The 27943-nt window shown below is 38.8% G+C and overlaps 1 protein-coding gene across 1 annotated transcript in view; it reads left to right on the top strand.

Moving 5' to 3' along the window:
• The window catches only part of LOC135467732 (serine palmitoyltransferase 2-like), a 31777-nt gene that overhangs the window by 1345 nt on the left and 2489 nt on the right, over positions 1-27943 (top strand). Inside the window, exons 2-11 of the mRNA XM_064745557.1 lie at positions 13759-13923; positions 16378-16532; positions 17090-17235; positions 18293-18417; positions 19253-19346; positions 20936-21041; positions 22830-23049; positions 23974-24100; positions 26462-26597; positions 27205-27334. Of these exons, the coding sequence (XP_064601627.1) occupies positions 13759-13923; positions 16378-16532; positions 17090-17235; positions 18293-18417; positions 19253-19346; positions 20936-21041; positions 22830-23049; positions 23974-24100; positions 26462-26597; positions 27205-27334 (1404 nt within the window). The remainder of the gene's footprint in view (positions 1-13758; positions 13924-16377; positions 16533-17089; positions 17236-18292; positions 18418-19252; positions 19347-20935; positions 21042-22829; positions 23050-23973; positions 24101-26461; positions 26598-27204; positions 27335-27943) is intronic.

Below are 27943 nucleotides of genomic sequence, written 5' to 3'. Positions count from 1 at the left end.
CTAGCAATGCATTAATATGTTATGTCGCAGTTTATATCAGCTAATGAAATACAAAATCTTGAAGTATTTTGTTGGATTGGAAATTTTTGTTAGTGTGATATTATGTACAATTCATGTACCAATTGCCGTAGTGATTAAAGCTCTTGGCTCAGTCAGCAATATTTGTAGAGGGTGGTGGAGGTTGGAGAATGGCTGTTGAAAGAGTGATTTTTTGTGTAGATGAAACATGTGGATGAGTTTCCCCAACTAGTTATCAATGCACTTCATGTGTTATTGTAACTGTTCTCCTCATCAGCTTAACACAGTGCTTTGCCGTGTTGGTTACGGAGGAGTTATTTGCACATAAATGTACTGGCATAAATGGTATTTTGTGTGAATGATACAAGTTGATGGGAAAGTCTAGTGGTTAAAGCCACACAACGACACCCCTCCTTGACCCCTCCCGTGTATGCTCCTTGATATCTTATCCAAACTAAATGTTCTTAAATCATTACAATAAAACATAAAATAATACATTGCGCATATATGTATGTTCTTTATGTTTAACAAAAATGGATGTTAGGTCAATACAAACATAAGTTTTAAACAATGAGCTACATATTATTCACAAATAAACATTTGTTGAACTTTTTTTTTTTATGAGTGGTACCTTACATTTTATTATTTATACATATTTTAAAATTAAGTCAGGGAGTGAGCATGCAAAAGTATTGCCAAAATCTTGTCCTGCTGATAGTTTTGAGAAAGAGTGAAGTGGAACCTCATGGCCAGTTTCTTTGCAGATCAACAATTATCAAACCTAGCAAAATAAAGTCTGTACCGAGAAACCTGTTTCCAGCTTTAGTTTCATTTATATAATAATTGTGTCCCAAATTTTCTAATGTTAATTAAGCAGTGTTTATAATGTAGAGGATTCTGTCTTCATATGAAGGATCAAACATTTTATTGCCAAAGAAATTTGGGATGTGCAATCCAACCCATGTACTAGGAGCACAACAGGTAACACCAAGATAATAAGGGGCCATTTTTGGGATTCTTCGATAACATGGGTTTAAAAGAAAACTCTTATGTTTTGATCTTAAACCTGTAAATCTAATGATATGAATAAGTTGGTTTCAGTTTGTCACAATGGCTATTACTTTACCCACAGAGATAATATCTGTCCAGAACTGAATTGATTTTATCCACAAATTGTGTTTTGCGAGTACTTCATGTAAGCAACAACATTGCAGTTCTTTTTATATTAAAGAATACAATGTCATCCAATTGCACGTGCTGCTTGCAAGCAGATCAACACATGGCTGTAAAGAGGCTCCCACATTGACCATTCTATGGCAAAGTTGCTAAACACTGATGTGGTAATGTGATTGGCATTGCATGTTGAAAAATTTAAGGGCATTGGCTGAGCCACAGAAAAATGGATAGTTCACACTAAATTCTCCGCAGTTCGATTTCGTAAGACTTGATGTGTGATTCAGGTATAATGGTGTGAAAAGAACCGAATTGTGGAGAATGCAACACCAGGTTGACAGCTGCGATGTTCACAAGATTTTCCATTGATTACCTCACCAAATTAACCATTAATTTGAAACCTCACCTCATTATAGAAATATATATGGACACTGATGAAAAACCGGATAGTTGCATAAAATACATACCAAATTTTGACAACAATAATATACTGGTACTGTATCTAAATAGATACTCGTGAAAACAATTTACGGATATATTTATGGGTATCGGATACCCATTAAAACACAAGGCCTGTGGAGCTACCAATCAACAGTCAACCAGTACCCTTTTTTGGGGGATTATTTGAATTTGTCAAGTACTTGGCGATGGGAGACAGTTCTCCCTGGTTTCCTCTGCCAGTAAACCTCACAGATATTTTTGAATATGGCACTAAGCTCTAATCTATTGAATAAATCAGTAAATTGTACATCGTGGTAATCGTATTGAGTGTATCAGCACTCTACTGTATCATCAGCACTTCAGTGTAGTATTATTGAACTGTTATTAGGTTTTCGAGAGATGAAGATTAGGTTGTTTGTGTGAATACCAAATTGATTTTTTCCATTTACCTGGTGATATATCGATAATGTTGATTATTACACTATAACAGTAAGGGAGTGTATAAGTACATGGAACGGCAAAAAAAAAAAAAAGACCAAAAAAAGAAAGAAAAAGGATCAGAAACAGGTTGTTCCCTTTTGGACTTTTGCTCACATTGGGTAAGATATATCCACAATTTAGGTATAGATACCCAGGCTCCACATGTGCTTGTCACCACATCGCCAAGGTGATGCCATCAGGCAGTCCTCTAATGTTTTTGTTTTTTTAGCGCTCTGCTTGGTTTCTGAGGAGCATGTTTTTCCTTACGCAATGCTTATGCTTAGGTTTATGATTTTGTAGATAATGCATAGTATAGTTTTTATAACATACGTTTCTGAATAAATATGTTTATAAAGGAGCATGGATGTAAAATTATGACCTTACCTCTTTTGAACTAGGATTATTTATTACTAATGCCTATTTTATTTTGTGAGTTTGTTGAAGATTATTTCATGGTAAATGTAAACCAATAGGGTGAAATCGGGTGCCTAGATGTGCGGTTAAACACCTTATTGAGTTGAAACAGGGGGCCAGATACAGTTCGATGAAAGGTGGCATTTTGTAATAGTTACTTGACACATTGTGCTTTATCCATGTCTAGAATAGTATGGTACTAATGTATGATATAAGCTACACTATCGTTCTTAATGGCAGAAGTGTCTGCTTTTGGCAGTGTTTGACTTGGTACAGAGACTGATTGTAGACTCTTAACTGCAGCAGGATTTCCCGTCAAGTTTCATCTTACTGGTACACTGTGGTTAAAAGTCTGGTCAGAGGTCAGGGATCAAGTACATAAGTATGGATCTGTGTGCTGAACTGTATGTACATGTATGTCTATGTGCTGAGCTGTATGTACATGTATGTCTGTGTGCTGAACTGTATGTACATGTATATCTGTGTGCTGAACTGTATGTACATGTATATCTGTGTGCTGAACTGTATGTACATGTATGTCTATGTGCTGATCGCCACGATGTGGCTGAAATATTGCTGATGTGTCGTTAAGCCATAATCATTCATTCATTCTATGTGCTGAACTGTATGTACATGTATGTCTACGTGCTGAACTGTATGTACATGTATGTCTACGTGCTGAACTGTATGTACATTTATGTTTGTGTGCTGAACTGTATGTACATGTATGTCTACATGCTGAACTGTATGTACATTTATGTCTGTGTTGAACTGTATGTAAATGTATGTCTTTGTGCTGAACTGTATGTACACGTATCTCTGTGCTGAACAGTATATGCATGTATGTCTGTATGCTGAACTGTATGTACATGTATGTCTATGTGCTGAACTGTATGTACATTTATGTCTGTGATGAACTGAATATACATGTATGTCTGTGCTGAACAGTATCTACATGTATGTCTGTGTGCTGAACTGTATGTACATGTATGTCTACATGCTGAACTGTATGTACATTTATGTCTGTGTGCTGAACTGTATGTACATGTATGTCTACGTGCTGAACTGTATGTACATTTATGTCTGTGTGCTGAACTGTATGTACATTTATGTCTATGTGCTGAACTGTATGTACATGTATGTCTATGTGCTGAACTGTATGTACATTTATGTCTGTGCTGAACTGTATATACATGTATGTCTGTGCTGAACAGTTTCACCATGTATGTCTGTGTGCTGAACTGTATGTACATTTATGTCTGTGTGCTGAACTGTATGTACATTTATGTCTGTGTGCTGAACTGTATGTACATGTATGTCTGTGCTGAACTGTATGTACTTTTATGTCTGTGTGCTGAAACAATTTGTCTATCTTCTTTTAATCCACACATTCCACAAGGTAATTCCACATCTTTTCTCAGATGTTTCTGGTTGCAGATGGAGAGTGGCTATGAGTGAAGTTGATCTAGTCTGTGACCTATATTATTCACAAGGAACTACCCTAATTTCTACTTGGCATGTGAAAGAGCAGCTTTAAATGTGATTTGTGCACCTTTTTAAGTTGATTTTGGAGACAAAACTACATATACGTTGGTAGGCTTGACCGAATTTAAGATCAGAAAAAGTATAATTATTATATACTACAATACAGAATAAATGCCCTCTTTTAAAATGCAAACTTTTAAGTAAAATTCAGTATATGCCTGCTGTCTGAGGAAGGCTTTGGTAATCACTCAGTAAGGTGTACCTGGAATTAAGATTCTGTCTATCTTAATCCCAGGTTGTACTCTGCAGTATGTGCACATGTACCTCACTGCATTTCAGGTTTACCTCATGAACTTGATGTAGCCTGTAGGGTAAGTAAACTTTCATATATGTTGTTACACGTGAAGAAATGGAGTGATTTTCAGCATATTATATTGATATGCTCCAGTGATTTTTGTGCAGACAGTAAAACAGCCTGTTCAGGCCTGGTTCTTAAGTTATCATGAGCATGACCATTGTCCTCTCCCTGCTGTTCAGACTGAGGCTTGATTGTTCAGCTTTGGGTTGACTTCTCCATTCTCTTGTTATCGTCAGAAGGTGTGAATATTGTTCCGTCTTCAGACATAGGCCTGTCCTAGTTTGCAAGCAAATGTGCAGTCCCCGCGTTTCAGCTCTTTGAACATATACTAGCCGTGAAAATGGGAAAATTTATGCTGCAATATATAACCTACCTCTGCACAACAAAATAAGTTCATCAACTTGATTAAGGGAATAAATATGTATTCTGTGACGTCGTGTCTGGTGTTAATATACTGTGCCTGTGTGAGGCACTGAATCTGGTGTTAGTATGCTGTGCCTGGGTGAGGCACTGAATCTGGTGTTAGTATGCTGTGCCTGGGTGAGGCACTGAATCTGGTGTTAGTATGCTGTGCCTGGGTGAGGCACTGAATCTGGTGTTAGTATGCTGTGCCTGGGTGAGGCACTGAATCTGGTGTTAGTATGCTGTGCCTGGGTTAGGCGTTGAGGATGGTGATAGTATGCTGCGCCTGGGTGAGACCTTGAGTCTGGTGTCAGTATACTGTGCCTGGGTGAGGCACTGAATCTGGTTTAGTATATTGTGCCTGGATGTGGCGTTGGGTCTGGTGTCAGTATACTATGCGTGGGTGAGGCGTTGAGTCTGGTGTCAGTATGCTGTGCCTGGGTGAGGCGTTGAAACTTATGTCAGTATACTGTGAATGGGTGTGATGTCATGTCTGGTGTCAGTAAACTGTGAATGGGTGTGACGTCATTTCAGGTGTCAGTATGCTTTGAGTAGGTGTGACGTCATATCTTGTGTCAGTATACTCAGGGCCTAATCTGGTGTCAGAAGGGCAGGGAGTAGAGCCACCGGTGAAGGGCACCTCAGTGTTCAATATTTTGATCCTCATACATTTTTAAGGGCCTCGTTACCACGTGCACATCACAACACATACCTAGCCCAAAAATTCACTCTAAGGATGGCTAGTATTGACTGATATTTGGAGAACTCTGCCATCCCGGATGACGTATGCATCTGATCATCACATTATATCATAACTACCCCAGGCCGTCATTGAAAAGTAAATTGAAAGTAATTCCCGGCCTTCATAATCTGAATGGTAATTGAATTATCATGGGTCCACTTTTCTTGATTCTGGATCCAACATTAAATATGTGTAAATTTATGAACTTTAAACCTAAACAACTGCAGTTGAAAGGCATGCATTGCTTTTGCCACTGAGGAGATTTTTTTGACACAAAGGGCACTTCAGGAGAATGGCAGTGTCCGGTAATCGGACATGTAAGTATACTTTCAAGTGAGGGCAAAAGTACTAATGTTTTCTTATTCTTGCAGTCTATTTCCATAGTGTAAACAGTTTTAATTTAAAGTCAAGTGTGATGTGCAGAAGGTTGATCAATATTTGAGGTACAAAGAAGGAGCTATGGCACTGATGTTCAGTTTAGGACAGGCAGTGTTACTTGTCACTACAAGGGAAATTTGTACTAAATCCATCATGATGCTGTAGTGGTGCTTTACAAGTGTACAGTTTGTGAGAAGGTCTGGCAGCAACCTGTGGATGGTTGTGAGTTTCCCTCGGGCTCTGCTTGGTTTCCTGCCATCATAATGCTTTCTGCTGTCGTACAGGTGAAATATTCTTGTGTACAGTGTAAAACACCAATCAGGTAAATAAATGAACACATGTATATTATGCTGGCCATTCTTTGTGAAATGGGCACTACATGTGATTGGGGTTGTTGGATCACATTGAATTTTGGTCCGCATGTGGTTATGGTTATGTTAGCATATGACACTTGTACCATGTGTACCATGAACATAGTGGTATGACTTCTGAATGTCAAATTGGAAAGTTTTTACATCTTCTGAAAATGTCAAGATGTTATTACGCAGAGAAATGCAAATACTGCTAGGATGTCGGCTGGATTTTGAAAGGTTTCCAACTCCCACACTCTGCATGTGATATTGATTGGCCTATTTGACAGGCTGTATTATCTGCCTGACAGTGGGGTTGGATGGATTCACTATATCCCTGTTCCAAAAAAAAAAAAAAAAAAAACACTCACAGAATTTAACATGGTGGTGTTTGTAATCTGTTAAATTCAGTGTTTAAATTAAAAAGAGCACTTCTATTCTTTATTTATTCAGCAGTAGTTAATGTTGTTAAGAATGTAACCTTTATAAAGCTGATCATGTAGTCGGAGGACTGTTTTAGTCGAGAAGGGACGAATTAGCCCGACATATGTCTACAGCTTAATGCCGTGTGCTTTTTCTGCCTGGCCTGTTAAAGCAGGATACATTTGACACCAGGAGAAAGCCCTGTATCAGATAAAGGACACTGCTCATGAAAAAAGCCTTCCTTATTGAGTTTAGACATGTGGACACGTTGAGAAAGCCAGAGCCCAGTATCTGGTACCAAACATCGCTCATGAAAGCAGTCTGCCATATAGGGTATAAACATGTGACACGTTGAGAAAACCACAGCCCTGTATCTGGTACCAAACATCGCTCATGAAGCAGTCTGCCAATAGGTCTGCCACAGGTACCAAACATTGCTCATGAGACATCATGACACCATGTGAAAAAGAATTTACATCAGGACAGTAGTTTTTCAGACACTTTTTTCAGGGCGAGTTATGATGGTAAGTTGGCCTTCAGACCACAGTTGTTTAAGATTACAGCTTCTCAGGTTTTTTTCAGTCTAAATTACAAATATTTCCATTGCTAGGAGATGGGTGTCACACATTGATCTACTTCTCTCTGTGTTATCTAGGTCATCATCTTGTCCAGGTATAAAGATCTGTAGATAATAACTCACAAAACCTCTCTCTCTGTGAAATGTAGGGGCAAGTTTAAAGGCACCTACCCCTATTACATTAAAATACTGTAATCCTTCAACCTTTTCGTATGTTATTCAAACATATTCTGAAGGCATTATGCTGTAGACTGATAAAATTATAGTTCTTGTGAACTTGGCATGCCTTAAACAGCTGGTTTGATGAGAACAGGTAGTGTAATTAGAGCAATAGACCAGCATAATTGTACAGCTCAAGGTCTCGTGCACATCTATCGTGCAGTGCAGCTTGAGTTTGGTCTTTAATGACCTGTTTAAACATAGCCAGTGCACTTACTGCCAATTGTTTGCCATGAGGATAATTTTAGTCTAGACAGTCTTCCCCTCCACTTGTTAGGGCCATAGTGATGCCGTGTTGTCGTGGTTGGCATGGGGAATTCCTGGGTTTTCATTGGCTGTAATTGGTTACACCTCTGCCAGGCTCCCTTAGGAGACATGTTATAGATCCTAAAGTGGACATGGACATTGTATAACAGAGGTGGAGATTGAGTAAAACGGTGCCAGTTGAATGAACCTATCAGTCAAACTCCTATTCCCCATATTACACCTACATGTATAACTTGTGTTTAAAATTTTACTGCATGCCAGCGCAACACAATTTGCATGCTTTCTGGTGTCTTGTTACCTGGTTCTTAGTTGTTGAAATATTAATAATGTTATGTGTCTGCATGTACCTGTCAGCAGTGTAAATTTGAGCGCTGCCATGTCTGCAATTACCAGTGAACAGCAGGTGAATTGTGTTCGACTATCTTGATGTTTACAAGGGGATTTTGTGTTTATACTATCGGTATCCTGATGTTAGAAGGAGATTTTGTTGTTACTGCCCTCATGTTAGAATTAGATTTTGTTACCATCCTCATGCTAGAAGCAGATTTTGTTTTACTATCTTAATAAGAGGTTTTGTATTAAAGTTGTTTCACTGATTCAAATTCTTTGTCTTTTTGTTTTCTGATCTAATTATAGCAAAACAACAATCATCTCAGTTGAACATGTTTGGTTAGAGCTAAAACGCTAGCCTTGGCACACACAGTACATCTACTTATCCCTGCTGCGCTGTTGGTAATTACTGCCTTTCTCTGTGACTTGTTACTTGGTTGCTATAATTCCTTCCCTTCTGGTTACAGTGATTAGAGAGTTCTAGGGAGTTCATAGGCGGCAGCATCATGCCCTCTAAGAAATATGCTGTGGATTTCTGAATGATATACAGTAATTCTTCAACCTTTTCAGATGTTTGCAAGGTGTTTATTCATGCATATTCTGAAGGCATTATTCTGTGTTGGCTAATAAAATTATACTTTCTGTGAAGCCTCCAAAATGAAATAAAAAATTTGCATAAATTGCACTGAAAGTTGCTCCTTCATATGCAAAAAGGTTGAGGTATTAGGGTAGCCAGCAGTGTGATAATAAAACTGCAAGTAACAGCTGTGCTATATACAAATAGCACACGCCTCTTTGTAAGAATTCCTGATATTTCATCATCATAAATAAGTCAGTGTCTCTGTGGGAATAATATAAACAGGCTCATTTTGGGGAAACTAGTACTCGGTGTGTGTTTTGGTCTGTTATTGGGAGCACTGGACTAGGTACATGTACACTAGGTGATAATGCAGTTCCATGGATGTGTGACTCAGATACCTTTCAGTCCAGTGCTGGTGTCACATGCAAAAACACTAGCCCTGCTGAGGCTCACATACAGGTCAAATCAGGTGAGGACCTTACATTGTACAGTGTATACAGAACAGTGTGGTCAGAGGGCGGATGGGAATGTGGAGGTTGGGAAACCATAGACTACAATGTGGTCAGCAGGGCAGAGGGAAATGTAGAGGTTAAGGAAACTATTGTGATGCCGGTTACAATTTGTAATCAGATTCACACTAGCTGGTGTAACTTCAGCTATGGCACAATTGTATCACAGAGTCGGTGGTTTCGGGGCTCTGGGTTCACTTGACAAGTGACAGTACATTTTTATACAAAAAACATACAGCATAGTAACAAACAAGTTTTAACAAGGTATACAGACATACAATTCTAACAATAACATACATGACTGGTCCCTGATATGCAGCGTTGCGGTGGATTAAAACAGTAGGTGGTCACCATGCCTACAGTTCCACTGCAAGACCAGATTAAAACAGATTATGTGTAAGGCCTGCTAACATTCACAATACAACAAAACCATACACTACAGTGTGGTCAGGCAGGGCAGAGGAGAATGTAAAGGTTGGAAACCATACACTACAATGTGGTCAGCAGGGCAGAGGGAAATGTAGAGGCTGGAAAGCCATACATTACAGTGTGGTCAGCAGGGCAGAGAGAATGTAGAGGTTAGGAAACCATACACTACAATGTGGTCAGCAGGGCAGAGGGAAATGTAGAGGGTAGGAAACCATACACTACAGTGTGGTCAGCAGGGCAGAGGGAAATGTAGAGGTTAGGAAACCATACACTACAATGTGGTCATCAGGGCAGAGGGGAATGTAAAGGTTGGAAAACCATACACTACAATGTGGTCAGCAGGGCAGAGGGGAATGTAGAGGTTAGGAAACCATACACTACAATGTGGTCAGCAGGGCAGTGGGGAATGTAGAGGCTAGAAAACCATACACTACAATGTGGTCAGCAGGGCAGAGGGGAATGTAGAGGTTAGGAAACTATACACTACAATGTGGTCAGCAGGGCAGTGGGGAATGTAAAGGTTGGGAAACCATTCACTACAGTGTGGTCAGCAGGGCAGAGGGAAAGGTGGAGGCTGGAAAACTATACAGTACAATGTGGTCATCATGGCAAGTTGAAATATAGAGGCTGGAAAACCATACAGTACAATGTGGTCATCAGGTTAAGGTGAAATGTAGAGGCTGGAAAACCATACAGTACAATGTGGTCATCATGGCAAGGTGAAATATAGAGGCTGGAAAACCATACAGTACAATGTGGTCATCAGGGCAAGGTGAAATGTAGAGGCTGGAAAACTATACAGAACATGGAAAAAAACGTACAGTACACAGTTATAGCATAGCTGCATGTATTGTGTGGGAAAGCCTGTGGTCACATGTGAACACAGTCATGTCTGGTTTATTGTGTTGTGTAAACAAGCTGATGATATGCCAGTTACTCCATGGGTACCTATATCAGTTCAGGACTAGTTCATTCAAATCACATGTCTGTCTAGTTACAAAGGCTGGCAGCAATTTTTAGTCTGTACATGTATTTTACAGGAGATGTGGTTATATAGATGTAGTCCGTAATAGAGAGGTTAATGGTATAAAACCAGAGAATGGAGACAATCCCAGTACACTGCTGAACGTTGTGTGAAATCAGCCCCTCTTGTTTCCCACATGCATTGTCTCCCATCTACAGATTCAAAGATTCTTGTTTATTATATAAAGAAGATTCTTTCTAAAGGTTGAGAATAAAATTTTAATGAGAGGAGAGTGGAGAACATCAAATTTTACTGCTGGTAAAATGAATTGTTCATGGAATGGACAGTAGACATTTTGCCATACTTGCGATGGCTAAAGTCACCTTGCATTGTAAGTCTGGATTTGTAGTTAACCGTGCCAGACTTTTTCCCTGTCCAGCCTACGCCATAGGTTTTGATGTGAATACAGGTGGAAGAAATACAAGGTCAAGTTTCAAGTATGTAGATTTTCTGTTGGATACATAGAAATAAAATCTAACCTTTTGATAGTGAAGTAGGATTCCCCTGTGACGAAGTATGATGTGTTGCTAGGAGTTACCAGTATTTGTGTAACATTGATAAATTTTTGGTTTATTTGTCATCACTTTGGTAACTTAAGAAAGGAACATTTTACACTGAAAAGGAAGATGTTAACGGCTCTGTGAGGTGAGGATTTGGTTTTACTCTACAAAATCATGAAATGTCCGACACTTGTTGTGTTTCTTTTTTTTTTTTGTGGTTATACACCTCCACATCTCATACTGTATCATGTGTTATTCCTAACGCAGGGTTTTACTATTTTAGTAACCCATACGTGCAGAGAAAAATAACAAAAATGTGTCATAGTCACATGCTCACCTTCATATCAAATATGTTCGTGTCATTCATACACAATATAGGTCAGGAGCTGAAGTACGAGCCAGTCACTGGAACATGACAAATGACCTTCATGGTTCCATTTGAGTGGTTACTTGATGTGTATGTCACCTTACGAAGAGTGCAGGAAAATAATGGCCTGCCCGACAAACTTTGTCTACAGTATGTGTTAAATTAAGCTAAAATTTATTTAATACTCTGTAAACAGGGAACTGTTTCAGGTACACACGTGTTATTGATATCATGTGATCAGGCATGTCGCCTTAAGTCCAGAAAGGAAGTACCTGTAGAGTATGTCAAAAATTTGGCTAAAAACATAAACGTTCCCTATATCTTCATAATAAAAGAAGTTTTAAAAAAAGTTAATAAAATTTATTTTATAGTTTAGAACCTTGCCCTATGGATCATGAGAATATTATAGACAAAATTAAAGGACAAGACCAATGAATTTGGACTGGGTTACACTTTATTATGGACGTACTTGTATGTACAAGTTTTAGGGTTAATGAATAACTCAGTTATATTATAGCCAATTTACATGGGCGGAGGCCTTTTGTTTGTGAAAAGACATCTAGAAACACCGGAAACCCAGTCAAAATTTGTTGATCTTGTCCTTTAAAACTGTGACTTGGTGACACACCTGCATGTTCGCTTTGGGGTACATATTGCATTCAGGCAGTGAATGACCCGATTTTTAGCAGAAACCTGCGCAATACACCACAGTGAAACAGGACACTGGATTAGAGTTACAACAGCCCATGCTGTCTGGAAGAATGTCTGATGAATCAGAGTGGTATGATGGGCCAGGTAATGAGAATATAGAGGGTGCGTCCAACACAAGGTCTATGACAATAACTGATGATATCCATGAATCGGAGTGGTACGATGGGCCAGGTAATGATATTATAGGGGGTGCGTCCAACACAAGGTCTATGACAATAACTGATGATATCCATGAATCGGAGTGGTACGATGGTCCAGGTAATGATATTATAGAGGGTGCGTCCAACACAAGGTCTATGACAATAACTGATGATATCCATGAATCGGAGTGGTACGATGGGCCAGGTAATGATAATATAGAGGTTGGGTCCAACACAGTGTCTGGGGGAAAAGAGCAACTTCCACCAATGTGTCCTCTGATCTTAAAGGCTAGTTTATGAGCGGTTATTTTGCGCCTCACATTTTAACAGTGAGTCAGATATTAGTTTTCAGGTTTGCAATAATGGTGCCTGTCAACTGGCATATATATATATATATATATACAAAACATTGAGGAGCATAATTAAGATATTGAGGAGATATTGGTTATTCGGCAAAATTAGATGGCTTATTTTATTGAGACATTGGTAAACACCACTCTATTGTACACGTGTGTGTTTGCTCTTGCAAGGTGTAGCTTGCCAGGTTCTAGTCTGCTGTTGATCTTCAAATATTGATCTTATTGGGGAAGAAAACATCCGATCTTCTTCTTGGACAAGTGTTGGACTTGAGTGAAGCCTTTATAATGGCTGGCGGAGAATTGAAAGCTTTGTAAGGAGTGTGATAGGACATGTAAATGCATATGCCACTGGATAGTGGGTGCAAAGATCAGCTGCAAGCTGCGGAGTGCATAATGAGTAGGGATTAGACAGGCTTCAGGTCTGGACGTCCTGTGTTTTCCTGTCTGTTTGTGGCATGGAGAAATCACCTCTATTGATCTGTAGTAGACACAAATACCAGTTTTGTAGAATCCTGACCTCTTTTTTTTCCTTTAAAGCTTTAAATTGTTTCAAAGTTTGGATCTTAGTTTTCACATGGAGTGAAGCATGCAAGTTTTATGTGACAGTGTTATGTGAGATAGTGAGGTATCAGAGTTACTTAAGACACATACATGTAGGGATGTTTTAATGCAAGTGGTGACAGTGTGTGGAGTGCAATGTGGAGGAGTGTGGAAGTAGCAGAGGGAATGTTGGATTGTGTGTGTGGGGGCTACGTGTGTGTGAAGGTGAAGGGGGAGGGGTGGGTGGCAGAAGACAGGATCCAAATTTTCCCATTTTACATATACACCAGGGTTTTGAAATGATTTAACAGTATTCAAGAAAGTGGCTTAAAATCACTTTGTCCGGAAAGTCTTGGTTTTGTCCTTGTTTATGTATACATGTCATATATATATATGTTAAATATATATATATATATCTATATATACTGCTGCACATTCCTCATTTCTTAACCTTAAACTCACAGAAAGACCATTTAGGTGCATGGATATGTTGACAGATTGCCTTCTGTGTAATGAAAATATACGTTCCTTTATTTTTTCAGAAATCATTTCCAAGATTTTACGAGTCGTTTGAAGAGACACCTCTCCTGATAGCCATCCTGACTTACATGAGCTATGCCTTCCTAGTTGTTGTGGGCTCAATTCGAGATCTTCTACAGTATTATGGACTCGACAAAAAGATCGCTTATCAAGAGCCCAAACTTGAGGTGAGTTTGTGATTAGAATGCTGTTTTCACATGGTCTTTTTAGTGTTAAGGGTATAGCAAAATTGCGGTAAGTTTCAATGCGGTTCTTCTTTTTCTTTCTTTTTTTGTGTGCGTGCATGGTTTGAATTTGTGGCGTATGTTATTTATATTGTTTGGAGTCAAATTCAATCAAGAATGAATCACAAGTATCCTTTGGTGAAGTTTGGTCATGCTTTTTTTTTTTTTTTGAAAAATCCTTTCAAGGTTGAAAACAAAGTTCTATTAATGATTGTAAGGTTAATTATTTAATATGTTGGAGGTAGAAACTGAGGAATTTGGCTTGTCTAAACACATGTGAATTCTGACAAACATACAGGTGAAATTATTGTATTATTTTCAGCTGCTTTTATATGTTTGAGATTAATATGAAAATATCTTTACTTATTTGTATACTTATTCCAGAGAGGGGTAATAAATCTTTTTTATGGGACCAGTTGCCATGGCTGCATAAACTCTCGGCTGCAATATTGAGTCTGCAAGCCTCTTCTAACCTAATGCGTACTCTTATCAATCAGCAGGCCTCTATGGTCTTTGCCATGTGAGCTTGTATACAGATAAAAGGTTGCTTTCACAAATCCCTATACATTCATCATGATGAACAAAAAGTCACAATGGCCTTCATGGGAGCCATTTCCTGTTCTTTGCATGATTTAATCGTTAGCCTGTTGTCAAAGCATGTAAGACAACCCTGCAGAATTGTGTACATGTTGTAGAACTGGAAATAACTCATGTTACAGTATAAAATTGCCAGTGTTTAATAGAAATGTACCAAAATTTTTGCGAATCTAAGGTTATTTATTTATTTGATTCGTGTTTTACGCCGTAGAATATTTCACTTGTACGATGACGGCAAGCATTATGGTGGGAGAAAACCAGCCAGAACCCAGGGGAACCCAATCTAAGACTATGTTGCTAAATGTATGGAACATGAAGATTAAGAAATATATTTGTTCTTAAAGAGATAACTACATGGCTTGCAGGTTCTTGGTCATTGTACGTGTGGTGCCAGGGCTTACTGCATGGTCTCACACATACATGTAGACACTCAGTGCTACTGTACACAGATAAATCTGGCTGTTTTTGTGATATCAGTCTACCCCTGCTTCAGCTATCACAGCATGGTTAGCTGTGTGGTGGTTAATGGGGCCATTTATGGAATGGCATATACCCTTGAACAATCTGATCCCATACACATGCACATAAGTGGTCGTTAACTTGAAAGTTACCATTAATGGGCTGTGTCAGTAGGCATCATTTTACGGATCAGTTTATATATTGAACCATGGAAGCTGACTGTCACTCTGTCTGGATCGTCCTGACTGATCATCCTGCAATATTAAACTCATTTGCAACAAACCAACTCAGGTTTGTTTCACTATAATTCTTCATGTCTTTCTGATAAAAGGAACAGTGTGCATGGGCAATACTTGAGATTCTAAAACAGGCAAGTTTTAAACACAATGTGAACATAGATTCTCTGGGATGGACTAGTATCAAGTACATGTGCATACCTCTGCTTGACTTTCCGGAAGAATCCATCTATTAAATATGCACGAAAGAATAGAGTCTTTTGGACGTTTGGGTTTGCAGGGTTTTGTCCCTTAGGTGAATGTGTTGACAGTGTTCACGATGCTCTGGTTTACAGGGTTTTGTCCCCTAGGTGAATGTGTTGACAATGTTCATGAGGTTTAGGTTTACAGGGTTTTGTCCCCCAGGTGAATGTATTGACAATGTTCACGAGGTTTAGGTTTATAGGGTTTTGTCCCCAACATGAATGTGTTGAAAATGTTCACGATGTTTAGGTTTACAGGGTTTGTCCCCTACATGAATGTGTTGGCAATGTTCATGGTGTTTGGGTTTACGGGGTTTTGTCCCGTACATGAATGTGTTGAAAATGTTCACGATGTTTAGGTTTACAGGGTTTGTCCCCTACATGAATGTGTTGACAGTGTTCACGATTTTGAAGTTTACAGGGTTTTGTCCCTTACATGAATGTGTTGACAGTGCTCATGGTTTTTTGGTTTACAGGGTTTTGTCCTATACATGAATGTGTTGGCAATGTTCATGGTGTTTGGGTTTACGGGGTTTTGTCCCGTACATGAATGTGTTGACAATGTTCACGATGTTTAGGTTTACAGGGTTTTTCCCCTACATGAATGTGTTGACAGTGTTCACAATGTTTAGGCTTACAGGGTTTTGTCCTCTACATGAATGTGTTGACAGTGTTCATGATGCTCAGCTTTACAGGGTTTTGTCCCCAACATGATTGTAATGACAAATGTTCATCAGGTGTTCGGGTTTACAGAGTTTTGTCCCCTACATGAATGTGTTGACAGTGTTCATGGTGTTTGGGTTTACAGGGTTTTGTCCCCTACATGAATATGTTGACAATGTTCACAATGTTTGGATTTACAGGGTTTTGTCCCCTTGCTACATAGTTGGGAGAGTTTCTATACAAGGTATGCCTACAGAAGAGTGAGGGACTGTTTTAACAGACCTTTGGCCAGTGGGGCAGGGTCAGTTTTCAAGGTCAAAGAGAGGGTGTCGCCAGATTATGGCTGGAGCTTCAAGTAAGTCAGAATTCAGCCGCCTTGTTAATTAAGTTTTCATGTTGTAGAATTCTATGTAACTGCAGTGGCTCAAATTGGTAGCCCTAAAGCGAGCAATTTCTGAATTACTTACATTCATACCTTTAGCAACTCAGTGCCATTTATGTATGGTCGCCCTGAAGTTTTATCATTCTGATGATTGTCCATGATAGTATCTAAAAAACTTCCGTGAGTTGAATGGAGTACAGCAGCAATGTCTTAGACCGCCTGAATAGGGAAAATGACATTTTGTGTTTAAGTTTGAATGAATATTATGCTTCTAAAACTCGCATAAGATAGGGTATACTGTATTATGTGTAAAATATATGGAAAAATGGACTTGGTTGCAACTTCATTTCTAGTAGTGCCAAATGCGTGGAGGTGTACCTGGCATTGGTGTCCTTTGTGATGCACTCATAAAACTGATCTTATATGGTCTTAACATAGGGGTAAGATGTAACACCAATCTACTAACCAGATGGAATTAGGCTAACATTAAGCTAACAATTAAGCTAACAAATATTTCTGCACATTTCCAGTTTTTCAGGCCGCGATATTGAGGCTTTGAACTTTGGGTCGTACAACTACCTTGGGTTTGCTGACGAATATCCACCCTGCATGAACAAGGTGGAGCAGGTGACCAGAGAACTGGGGGTCGGGGTGGGTGGCAGCAAACAGGAGCTGGGTATGTGCACCTTACATACACACACCATTATTAGGCAGATTTGGAGAGTTATAGGGATGTCAAGTGTTTTGAGATTTCTTTGGAAGGTATGATGATATTGTAATAGAAATAGTTAAGTTCTAGTAGCAAGAATATTTTATAACTCTACCATTTATTTATCTGTTAACAATGTACTTTTTTAAGTGAATTTTTAGTTTCATCAGAAATAAGCCAGGATAACTGTTCTACAGACTGCCCTGTGGTAAATGACTTCTTCGGTGGCCTAGTTGTTAGAAGTGTCTGATTCGTCGGGAAACTTGGGATCAAACCTGAGTCGTGTCATGCTTTAAAATGGTAAATGTTGCTGCCTCATTTGGTGCTCAGCAATTAGATGTTTGAGGAAGGAAACAGAACTGGTTTGCATGGTGTGAATATAATGTGACTGGGTTGGGTGTCATGTCTGGTGTCTTTGGCATGATACTTCAGCAGTTGCAGCACTTTGGTAACATGGACTCCAAGAATACAGAGTATATGTACACACACACACACACACAAAAACACAAACACACACACACACACACACACACACACACACACACACACACACACACACACACACACACACCTGATGATTCCTCCTCGTCATATATGTATAACTGATAAGTACAGTGTAAAACCCTAATCATACATATAGGAACATACATATACCCCTTAGTAAGTCATACGCCAGTTATTAGTTTGTCGTTGTGTATCTCTGGAATGAGTCATGAACACTTACAGAATGGTTTGGTTGATGTGTCATGGTATCAACAGATCAAGCATGCCAAGAGCTCTGCAACCATTGGTTGATGGAGGAGAGGGATATTCTTCTTGAACCTTTAATACATACAACTAGGGGGTTGGTTGGAAACCAGTCTTATAAAAACGGAACATTCCTGTGGATTCTGCTTTCAGTTTACAACATGCATAAGCAAGAATTCTCTTTGGTGAGCAGGAGACTTGAAGGGTTGTGTTCTTTTAATAAATAAATCTTTCAACATAAAATGTAATAAAATCTGTGCATGTTTTCTGTTTGCAGGCTATTTAGCCATCCATGAAGAGTTGGACTGCCTGATGGCCCGGTACTTGGGTACTGAAGCAGCCATGACATACCCCATGGGGTTTGCTACAAACTCGATGAACATTCCTTGTCTTGTCCAAAAGGTATGTGGGTCAGTTGATTGATCACAGTTTTTCCACAAACTTCATGAACATTCCCTGTATTGTTCACAAGGTTTCTTCTTGATGTATTAGTCAGTTTGGTGATCTCGGTTTGTCCACAAACTCCCGTGAACATTCCCTGTATTGTTCACAGGGTTTCTTCTTCATGTATTAGTCAGTTTGGTGATCTCGGTTTGTCCACAAACTCCCGTGAACATTCCCTGTATTGTTCACAAGGTTTCTTCTTCATGTATTAGTCAGTTTGGTGATCTCGGTTTGTCCACAAACTCCCGTGAACATTCCCTGTATTGTTCACAAGGTTTCTTCTTCATGTATTAGTCAGTTTGGTGATCTTGGTTTGTCCACAAACTCCCGTGAACATTCCCTGTATTGTTCACAAGGTTTCTTCTTCATGTATTAGTCAGTTTGGTGATCTCGGTTTGTCCACAAACTCCCGTGAACATTCCCTGTATTGTTCACAAGGTTTCTTCTTCATGTATTAGTCAGTTTGGTGATCTCGGTTTGTCCACAAACTCCCGTGAACATTCCCTGTATTGTTCACAAGGTTTTCTCAGTTTGTCCACCCCCATGGGAGTGAGTGTTAAGTATGTTAGGATTAGATGCGTGTGCCTCATCACAAATATCACCATGTTAAACTGAGAAAAGTTTATTAATTCACATTGTTCTTGCTTTGGCATGTTGAAGTTGTCTTTGACACCTGGACAGCAGCTAGCAGTTGTAGCTTTATTCTGGTAAATTCACCACTCAGAACATAGCAGTTAGTGTTCCATTCACCTTTGAGAAAAGTAAATATTTAAATTTGACTGTTCTGTTTCAGGGTTGTTTAATCATCAGTGATGAATTAAACCATGCTTCTTTGGTGTTAGGAGCCAGATTGTCTGGGGCAAATATCAAAGTATTTAAACATAATGGTAAGTTAGATACAACTGAACCATGCTTCTTGGTGTTAGGAGTCAGATTGTCTGGGGCAAATATCAAAGTATTCAGACGCAATGGTAAGTTTGATATTACTAAACAAGGTTTCTTTTGTGTTAGGGGCCAGATTGTCTGGGACAAATAAGAAGGTGTTCAAACATAATGATAAGTTTGATACAACTGAACCATGTCTCTTTGGTCTCTTGAGCAAGTACCAAGGTATTCAAACATAATGGTAAATTTGATACAACTGAACTTTGCTTCTTTGGCCTGGGGCAAGTACCAAGGTATTCAAACATAATGGCAGTGTGAACCATGCCTCTTTGATATTTGGAGCCTGATTGTCTGGGGCAAACACTAAAGTATTTAAACCTAACTTGTACAAGTAGTTACTTTGATACCCCTGAATCATTGTGGTTTGGTATTGTGAGACAGAAACAAAGACAATATTTATCAAGAAACCAATAATCTATAATAATTCTTCCAAAAATCTGTGTGAAAATTAAACTGGGTAGTGCTCAAAATGAGAAGTCTGGTAGAATGCATACTAAGAATGCATCTCTCCTGGGAAATTTTGATCTGTGGTTATTGGCACCCCAGGATGGACAGATAATAACACATCTGGGTGCTGACGGGACGGATCAAGGCAGGTGGTGTATGGTACAGTAAAATGGTGTAGCTTGTATCTGTAGCTTGGGGAATCCCTGCTGTTGCCATGACACTGCAAGGTCCAGCTCAAGTCTAAAAACTGGGTCATCAAATATAATAAAATACTTGTCAAATTATAAGTAAATCTTTATCCTGTGATGGTGGCGCTTCCCATTTAGCCTAATTCTCCATAAATGGTGCCACAACTGTAGCAGGAGTAAGACATCTACATTTAATTGATCATCATTTTAGTGGGGAAAAAAATAACCAAAGGCTACAACAATGTATATGTAGGTTACATGTGTGCACGATATCAAATGGAATGCATGTGCATGCATTTTTAGTGGATACAGCATAGTGATTTCATACATCAAACATATACGCTGTAAGTAGGGCACATGCACACAACTTTTACAGCAGACATTCAATGAAGTGTACATCACTCAAGGGGAGTAATTCATGTATTGTTTCACTACGAACAGAAATATGCAACTTTTCCTTCAAATTTGCTGAGCAGTACCCAGCATTATCACTTCTTACTCCTTGCGTACTCTAAAGAAAATGTTGAAACATTATGAATTAAGCATGAGAGGAATCAAGTAGATAATAATTGTGGAAATTTTAAAACCACTAAAATTACACTTATTTAAATTCTAAAAAAATGTAAATAGGATTAATGTTTTTGTCTATGCATCAAACAAGTTACTTATTGAAGTTCTCTCCCTAACCAATATTTTTCTGATAGGCTGTTTGGCACCATGTTGTGTACAATGGTTAAAATACAAAATCCAGGAAAATTCAAGATAGCCTTGGTTATCGCAGCAGCCACCGATGTGAACAAATATTGTTGAGCTACTGAAGTGATTATTTTCTGCAGACTCAGCCTGGAAAGGTCACTATCTGTATCTCTCTAAAAGATTAAACTCTATATTCTCAGATATGAAAGATCTGGAATCCATTCTAAAAGAAGCAATTGTTAAAGGACATCCAAAAACCAAACGACCTTGGAAAAAAATCTTGATAGTAGTGGAAGGTGTTTACAGGTAAGTCTGTCTTGTTTACCAGGGAATTATGTTGCTAAAAGAAGATGCTGCCAAAGGTCTCCTAAAGCTGTTTTCATTTATATAAGTAGGGTAGAAAATATTTTAACACAAACATACAATTTTCTTTGGTATATAAATACAATGGTAATACCAATTACGTTGGCTTTCACGTCACAACAGCTTCAGCTGTCTGCTTGGGTGTTTGCCTTTGGATCTGTTCTAGGTATGGAATCACTTACAAAGTTAACACGTGTGTAGTATGAGAAGTTCATTACCTAGAAGTATACAACTTCCCTATACATGTAGCGTGTCTCCATTGCACATGACACATGTTACATCATCCGTATAAGCTCGCACCACCTGGTGGAGAAATATGCCAACCTCTTGGGTGGAAATTTAAATGGCTCCTACAAGAACTGGCCACATCTTGAAACCAAAACTTTGCATTTAAAAACTGTAATTTCGCTAATCATTATTGCTATGCAGTTAAGAACCCATTGCCTACTTTTGTATTTCCAAACAACTCTAAAACAGTTACTATTAACGACATTGTTGTCCTTTTAAAAACCCTCTGTTGTTGTAATTTTTATTGGTCTGTTTCAACACAAACGCATTTGGAACATTTTTTCCCCCACCATGCATCAACCGTTTCTCAAGCGTTTGCTGCGCAGTTGTGACAAAACAAACATGTGGCTAGCTATAGGGAAGTTGCATACTGCCAGGTAATGCACTTTCAGTTGTATTAAAAGAGCTACATGATCTACATGAAAGAGCTACTTCAACTACATCTTCAGGCAATATTTTCAAATATTCTGAGAAAACTATAAGGTGTAGAGAAATAATGCATACTTTTGTGAATCTTGCATCTTTAGTGACATAAACAAATCATTCTTAGTGTTATTTGCATAACAATTGTGTGCATGAATTACACTGAAAAAAATGCTTTAGAGGTTTAAAAGGTTAAAGACGTACATTATATGATTACACTGCTCCCTTGAAATAACGCACTCATACGGACCCAAAAGTTATATTGGCTGGAATAAGCAGAAATCTGAACGTGACTTCACGATAGTAGTATGATACAAGATGTATACAAGAATTTCAGGTACTTGTGTTGAGTGAGTTACCGGGTTTAATAAAACAATAACAATTATAAAAATTCTTGCATGTCTCAGTAAAGGCTGGATCATCATCATGTATGAAGTGATTTACCATGCCTAGCATTACTGAATGGATTGCTTTATCCGTGAATCGAGTCAGGTATCTTCAAGAAAGGTGAAGTTTAGACCTGCATGAGTATATCAAGAATTCTTTCGTTGTTTATGGAATGGTGAATTTTTAATAAACCTTAATCCTTGACAATATGTAAGAATGTGGCGACATATTGTTACATCACTGGATTGGTGACAACAAATCTGTCGCTCAAAATAAGCACAAGGAATGATTCATGGCAAGTCGTAATAGATTGAGCAGATGTAACTCCAATATACATATATTTCATTTTTATTTACATGACAGCTGAACAGATTTATAATGTTTTTCAACCAAATTTCCACCACTCAGACAAACAAGCCTCATGGCAATTTGAAAAAAAAAACAACCTATGAGGAGATTCGCAGTTTTCCCTCGGCTGTCTAACTCTTCACTATTCGGTCTTTCAGTAAATATACTGTAAACGAAATGCGCCAAACGGAAAGTGCCACATACCAGGAGAATTCATAATTATGCGCAGAATGTTGCGACACCAAATTCATACAAGAGTTGTATTTTGTGTCCTGTTATCCACAGCATGGAAGGTTCTATAGTACGTCTACCAGAGGTGATAGATCTGAAAAAGAAGTACAATGCCTACCTATACCTGGACGAAGCCCACAGTATTGGAGCTCTAGGGCCACATGGCAGGGGTGTGGTCGACTACTTTGGGGTAAACCCAAGAGATGTGGACATTCTTATGGGTACCTACACGAAAAGCTTTGGAGCAGCTGGGGGATATATAGGGGGGTCAAAGGTAAAATGATTTTAGCATCATTACATGAAGGGCACCTGTATAGAGGGCTTGAGAGTGAGGTCAAAAAGCTTTGGAGCAGTTGGGGGCTGTATAGGGGGCTCAAGGGTGAGATCTCAAAAAGCTTTGGAGCAGCTGGGGATATATAAACAGTTCAGGGGCCTCAGTTGGGTAGTGCGCTAGCGCGGCGTAATAACCCAGGAGTCTCTCACTAATGCGGTCGTTGTGAGTTCAAGTCCAGCTCATGCTGGCTTCCTCTCTGGCCGTACAGGAGAAGGTCTGTCAGCAACCTACGGATGGTCGTGGGTTTCCCCTTGGCTCTGCCCGGTTTCCTCCCACCATAATGCTGGTCGCTGTCGTATAAGTGAAATATTCTTGAGTATGGCGTAAAACGTCAATCAAATAAATTAAATAAATAAATATATAGACAGTTCGAGTGAGATGGCCAAAAATTAAACTTTCGAGCAGCTGGGGGATATATAGGGGGTTCAAAGGTAAGATGATCTTATATAATGCATCATTATACAAAGTAATCAAAATGGGAAGAATTCTGAGCTTGCACTGAAGGCAATATCTTCACCAACCCAGGTATTCAGGGAAGTCATTATGAATTTAGTGTAATTCATAAGGTGTGGAAATCATGCAATTTTCTGGAGAAATGAGTGAGTGCAGTATATGAGATGTCGGAATACAGATCTGCTAAAAAGAGTTCTATTTGTGTTTGGTCAGAAAGTGCTTAATTTTTCTTTTTGACATACGAAATATGAAGTTGATTTCATTGTCTTTACCTCATGATAATTCCTCGTACAAGTTTGATCTGATAGTCAGTGTAAGGTGTTGTGTGAATGTTCACAAAAGCTTTAGGGATTACTATAATAAATGTCTGTCTGATCTAGTAACATTAAAACCTGTAATTTTATTTTTCAGAGGATCATAAATTACCTGCGTGCATACTCGCATAGCTCTATCTATGCGGCAACGATGCCCGCTCCGGTGGCTCAGCAAATCATCTGCGTCCTTAAAATCATCATGGGCGAGGATGGAACCACGGAAGGTAGGTGGCCTGCTTGCTGTGGGAACAAACCTTGTACCGGAGGCCTTGCACAAAATGGCATCCTGCTGTCATGTGACTGGAACATCCTGAGTGATGATTGATCAATTGTATGGACAAATGAATAGTGAATGACAGGTGTGAACAAATGAGTGGTGGACGAATTGTAGAGACAGTTGAGTAATGGATAAATTGTATGGACAAATGAATAGTGAATGACAGGTGTGAATAAATGAGTAGTGGACGAATTGTAGAGACAATTAAGGAGGAAGTGTGTGGATAAATGAATAGTGAATGACAGGTGTGGACAAATGAGTAGTGGACGAATTGAAGAGACAATTAAGGAGGAATTGTATGGACAAATGAATAGTGAATGACAGGTGTGAACAAATGAGTAGTGGACGAATTGTAGAGACAATTAAGGAGGAATTGTATGGACAAACGAATTGTAGAGACAGTTGAGTAATGGATAAATTGTATGGACAAATGAATAGTGAATGACAGGTGTGAATAAATGAGTAGTGGACGAATTGTAGAGACAATTAAGGAGGAAGTGTGTGGATGAATGAATAGTGAATGACAGGTGTGAACAAATGAGTAGTGGACGAATTGAAGAGACAATTAAGGAGGAATTGTATGGGCAAATGAATAGTGAATGACAGGTGTGAACAAATGAGTAGTGGACGAATTGTAGAGACAATTAAGGAGGAAGTGTGTGGATGAATGAATAATGAATGACAGGTGTGAACAAATGAGTAGTGGACGAATTGAAGAGACAATTAAGGAGGAATTGTATGGACAGATGAATAGTGAATGACAGGTGTGAACAAATGAGTAGTGGACGAATTGTAGAGACAATTAAGGAGGAATTGTATGGACAAACGAATTGTAGAGACAGTTGAGTAATGGATAAATTGTATGGACAAATGAATAGTGAATGACAGGTGTGAATAAATGAGTAGTGGACGAATTGTAGAGGCAATTAAGGAGGAAGTGTGTGGATGAATGAATAGTGAATGACAGGTGTGAACAAATGAGTAGTGGACGAATTGAAGAGACAATTAAGGATTTTTTTTTTTTTTTTTTTTTTTTTTTTTTGATTGGTGTTTTACGCCGTACTCAAGAATATTTCACTTATACGACGGCGGCCAGCATTATGGTGGGTGGAAACCAGGCAGAGCCCGGGGGAAACCCACGACCATCCGCAGGTTGCTGGCAGACCTTCCCACTTACGGCCGGAGAGGAAGCCATGACAATTAAGGAGGAATTGTATGGGCAAATGAATAGTGAATGACAGGTGTGAACAAATGAGTAGTGGACGAATTGTAGAGACAATTAAGGAGGAAGTGTGTGGATGAATGAATAGTGAATGACAGGTGTGAACAAATGAGTAGTGGACGAATTGAAGAGACAATTAAGGAGGAATTGTATGGACAGATGAATAGTGAATGACAGGTGTGAACAAATGAGTAGTGGACGAATTGTAGAGACAATTAAGGAGGAAGTGTGTGGATAAATGAATAGTGAATGACAGGTGTGAACAAATGAGTAGTGGACGAATTGTAGAGACAATTAAGGAGGAAGTGTGTGGATAAATGAGTAGTGGATTAATTGTGTGGATAGATGAGTAGAGGATGAAATGGATGGACAAATAAGATGTGGATTAATTATGTGGACAACTGGGTATTGAATGAATGGTATGGAGAAAGATGTGATGGGTGAATTGTGTGGACAAATGCTTGATTGTTGAAGTGAATAGGCAAATGATTGATGTATATATACACCTGCACACAGTGTAAATTGACTTCATTCGTAAGTGAATTCTAGATAAATGATTGGTTGATGAATTGTGTGGGCAAGTAATTGTTTGATAAATTGCATGCTTGTGACTAATGTTAAAGAGTTCTGAAATTAACTAATTGAGCCTAAACTGTTCTTGCTAAGTTGGCATCTCTGGCGATCCTGAGGCAATGTCTGGTCTGGCATGCCTGATCTGAATGTCCTGAGCTTTATCAGCTTTTTGTTGAGGTGTACTGGTTTCCATTTGACACTAAACCACGTTTTTAATGTCTTGTAAGTGATATTGTCTTCAGTGCATGTGTAGCATAAAATTTCACGTACTCCAGTGTGGTGGCATCCAGATATCTCTGGGCAAACAGGAATGTTATAATTCTGTGTGACACAACATTGTTGGAGCTTGCTTCAGTCACCATCACACAGGTATACCTCAGCTGTATGATGATTTTTATGGTTTCTCTCAGGTGAGAAGAAAAGTGTTGTAACGTAGTCTAACTTAGACCAGATTTGGTGCTTGCTTCAGTCCGCGTCATGTAGCTCAGGTGTGGTGATTTCTTGTTCTCAAAGGTGAGAAGAGGATAGCCCAGCTCAAATGGAACAGTCGTTACTTCAGAAGGAAGCTGAAGGAGATGGGACTGATCATATATGGTAACAGGGATTCCCCTGTTGTTCCCATGCTAGTCTATTTACCTTCTAAAGTCACGTAAGTTTCTTTCGTCATTGGTTTATTTGTGTTGAACATTTCATTGTCAGAGACAGACAATTCAACACAAGTTTTTGTAATAGCCAATGGATGTAGGAACCAGTCTTATAGTTATGAAGGATTTATATCCCAAATCAATTTGTTTATTTATCCCAAACTTTTTTTTATTTACAAACTTTTATAGAGTATTTTGGTGGAAATATCAAACAGTTAATGATATAAGCTCTGAAATTAGCCTTTGTAGTCGCTGGTCTTAAAACCCATTCCCTGGCTGTTTATCACTCTTGATCAATATGAATTGTGTTCTTAAAGGACAAGATGGCACTGCAGGCATCCACACTTTTATCTTAGTACCTTTCCGGATGTACATAAGTAAGGTCTGGCTGCTTAAATGAATAAATGGTTAACATTTGGCGGGAAAGTGAATGAATTTAATCTGCATTCGTGTATTGAATAGAAATAACACCAAAAGCTATTTTAGATTTGCATGTACTAGCCTGAAGTGGTAACTTTTGCATGTCACCTTCGATTACAAGTTAGCAAATGCCATCTTTTGGTTAGGATGATTGTCAAACCAGTCACAGGAGATTTCATGGATTATTTACAGGGGATTTAGCAGGCATGTACTTGAGCGTGGCCTTGGTGTTGTTGTTGTTGGCTTTCCTGCAACTCCCATCACACAGTCCAGAGTTCGGTTTTGCCTATCAGCTGCCCACAACAAGGAATCACTGGACAAGGTCAGTCTTCCTAAGGTCAATCTTCTCAAGGTCAAAAGCAGTCGGTTGTCTTGCCTGAAATACATCTATAGCATTTTGCATGTGAGCTTTCTGATTTTATAGCTAATTGAAAAACACTGTACATGGGCAATAGGGCTATGTGTAGCATTGCTACAGTATTATGTATTTTTGCTCAAACATCAGTAGGGCCCTCAGAAATAGGCTTATAGTCATAAGAGGATGTCATTAACCACTTGACAGCTGTGAAGACGAAAACTATTTACAGCTGTACCAGTATTTGTGATTATGCACAATGTTGTTTGCAAAGTTGAAGGCCTCAACATTGAAGCAACCCATTTGAACCTTGTATCAAGCTTCATCAACCTGGAGTCTGCTCACTTCAACCTTGCATCACCTGCTCAAACTTTCACCATGTTTAATTGGTTAAAGCCACACAAATTAATTTTTTTGTTTAACAGGGCAGAATGAACTTTTTTCAATGTTGGAGGAGGGTATAGAAGTAAAAATAACATTGAAAATTCATTTATTTATGGGAAATCCGGAATGTGATCAAATGCCTTGAAAAAATATATTAACAACAGAGAAATTAAGGTTGATTTTGAATTTTAT

Source organism: Liolophura sinensis, chromosome 6, assembly GCF_032854445.1.
Source record: "Liolophura sinensis isolate JHLJ2023 chromosome 6, CUHK_Ljap_v2, whole genome shotgun sequence".
Lineage (NCBI taxonomy): Eukaryota > Metazoa > Mollusca > Polyplacophora > Chitonida > Chitonidae > Liolophura > Liolophura sinensis.
The sequence above is the reverse complement of the archived record's forward strand: the minus strand, read 5'-3'. Positions and strand labels throughout refer to the sequence as shown.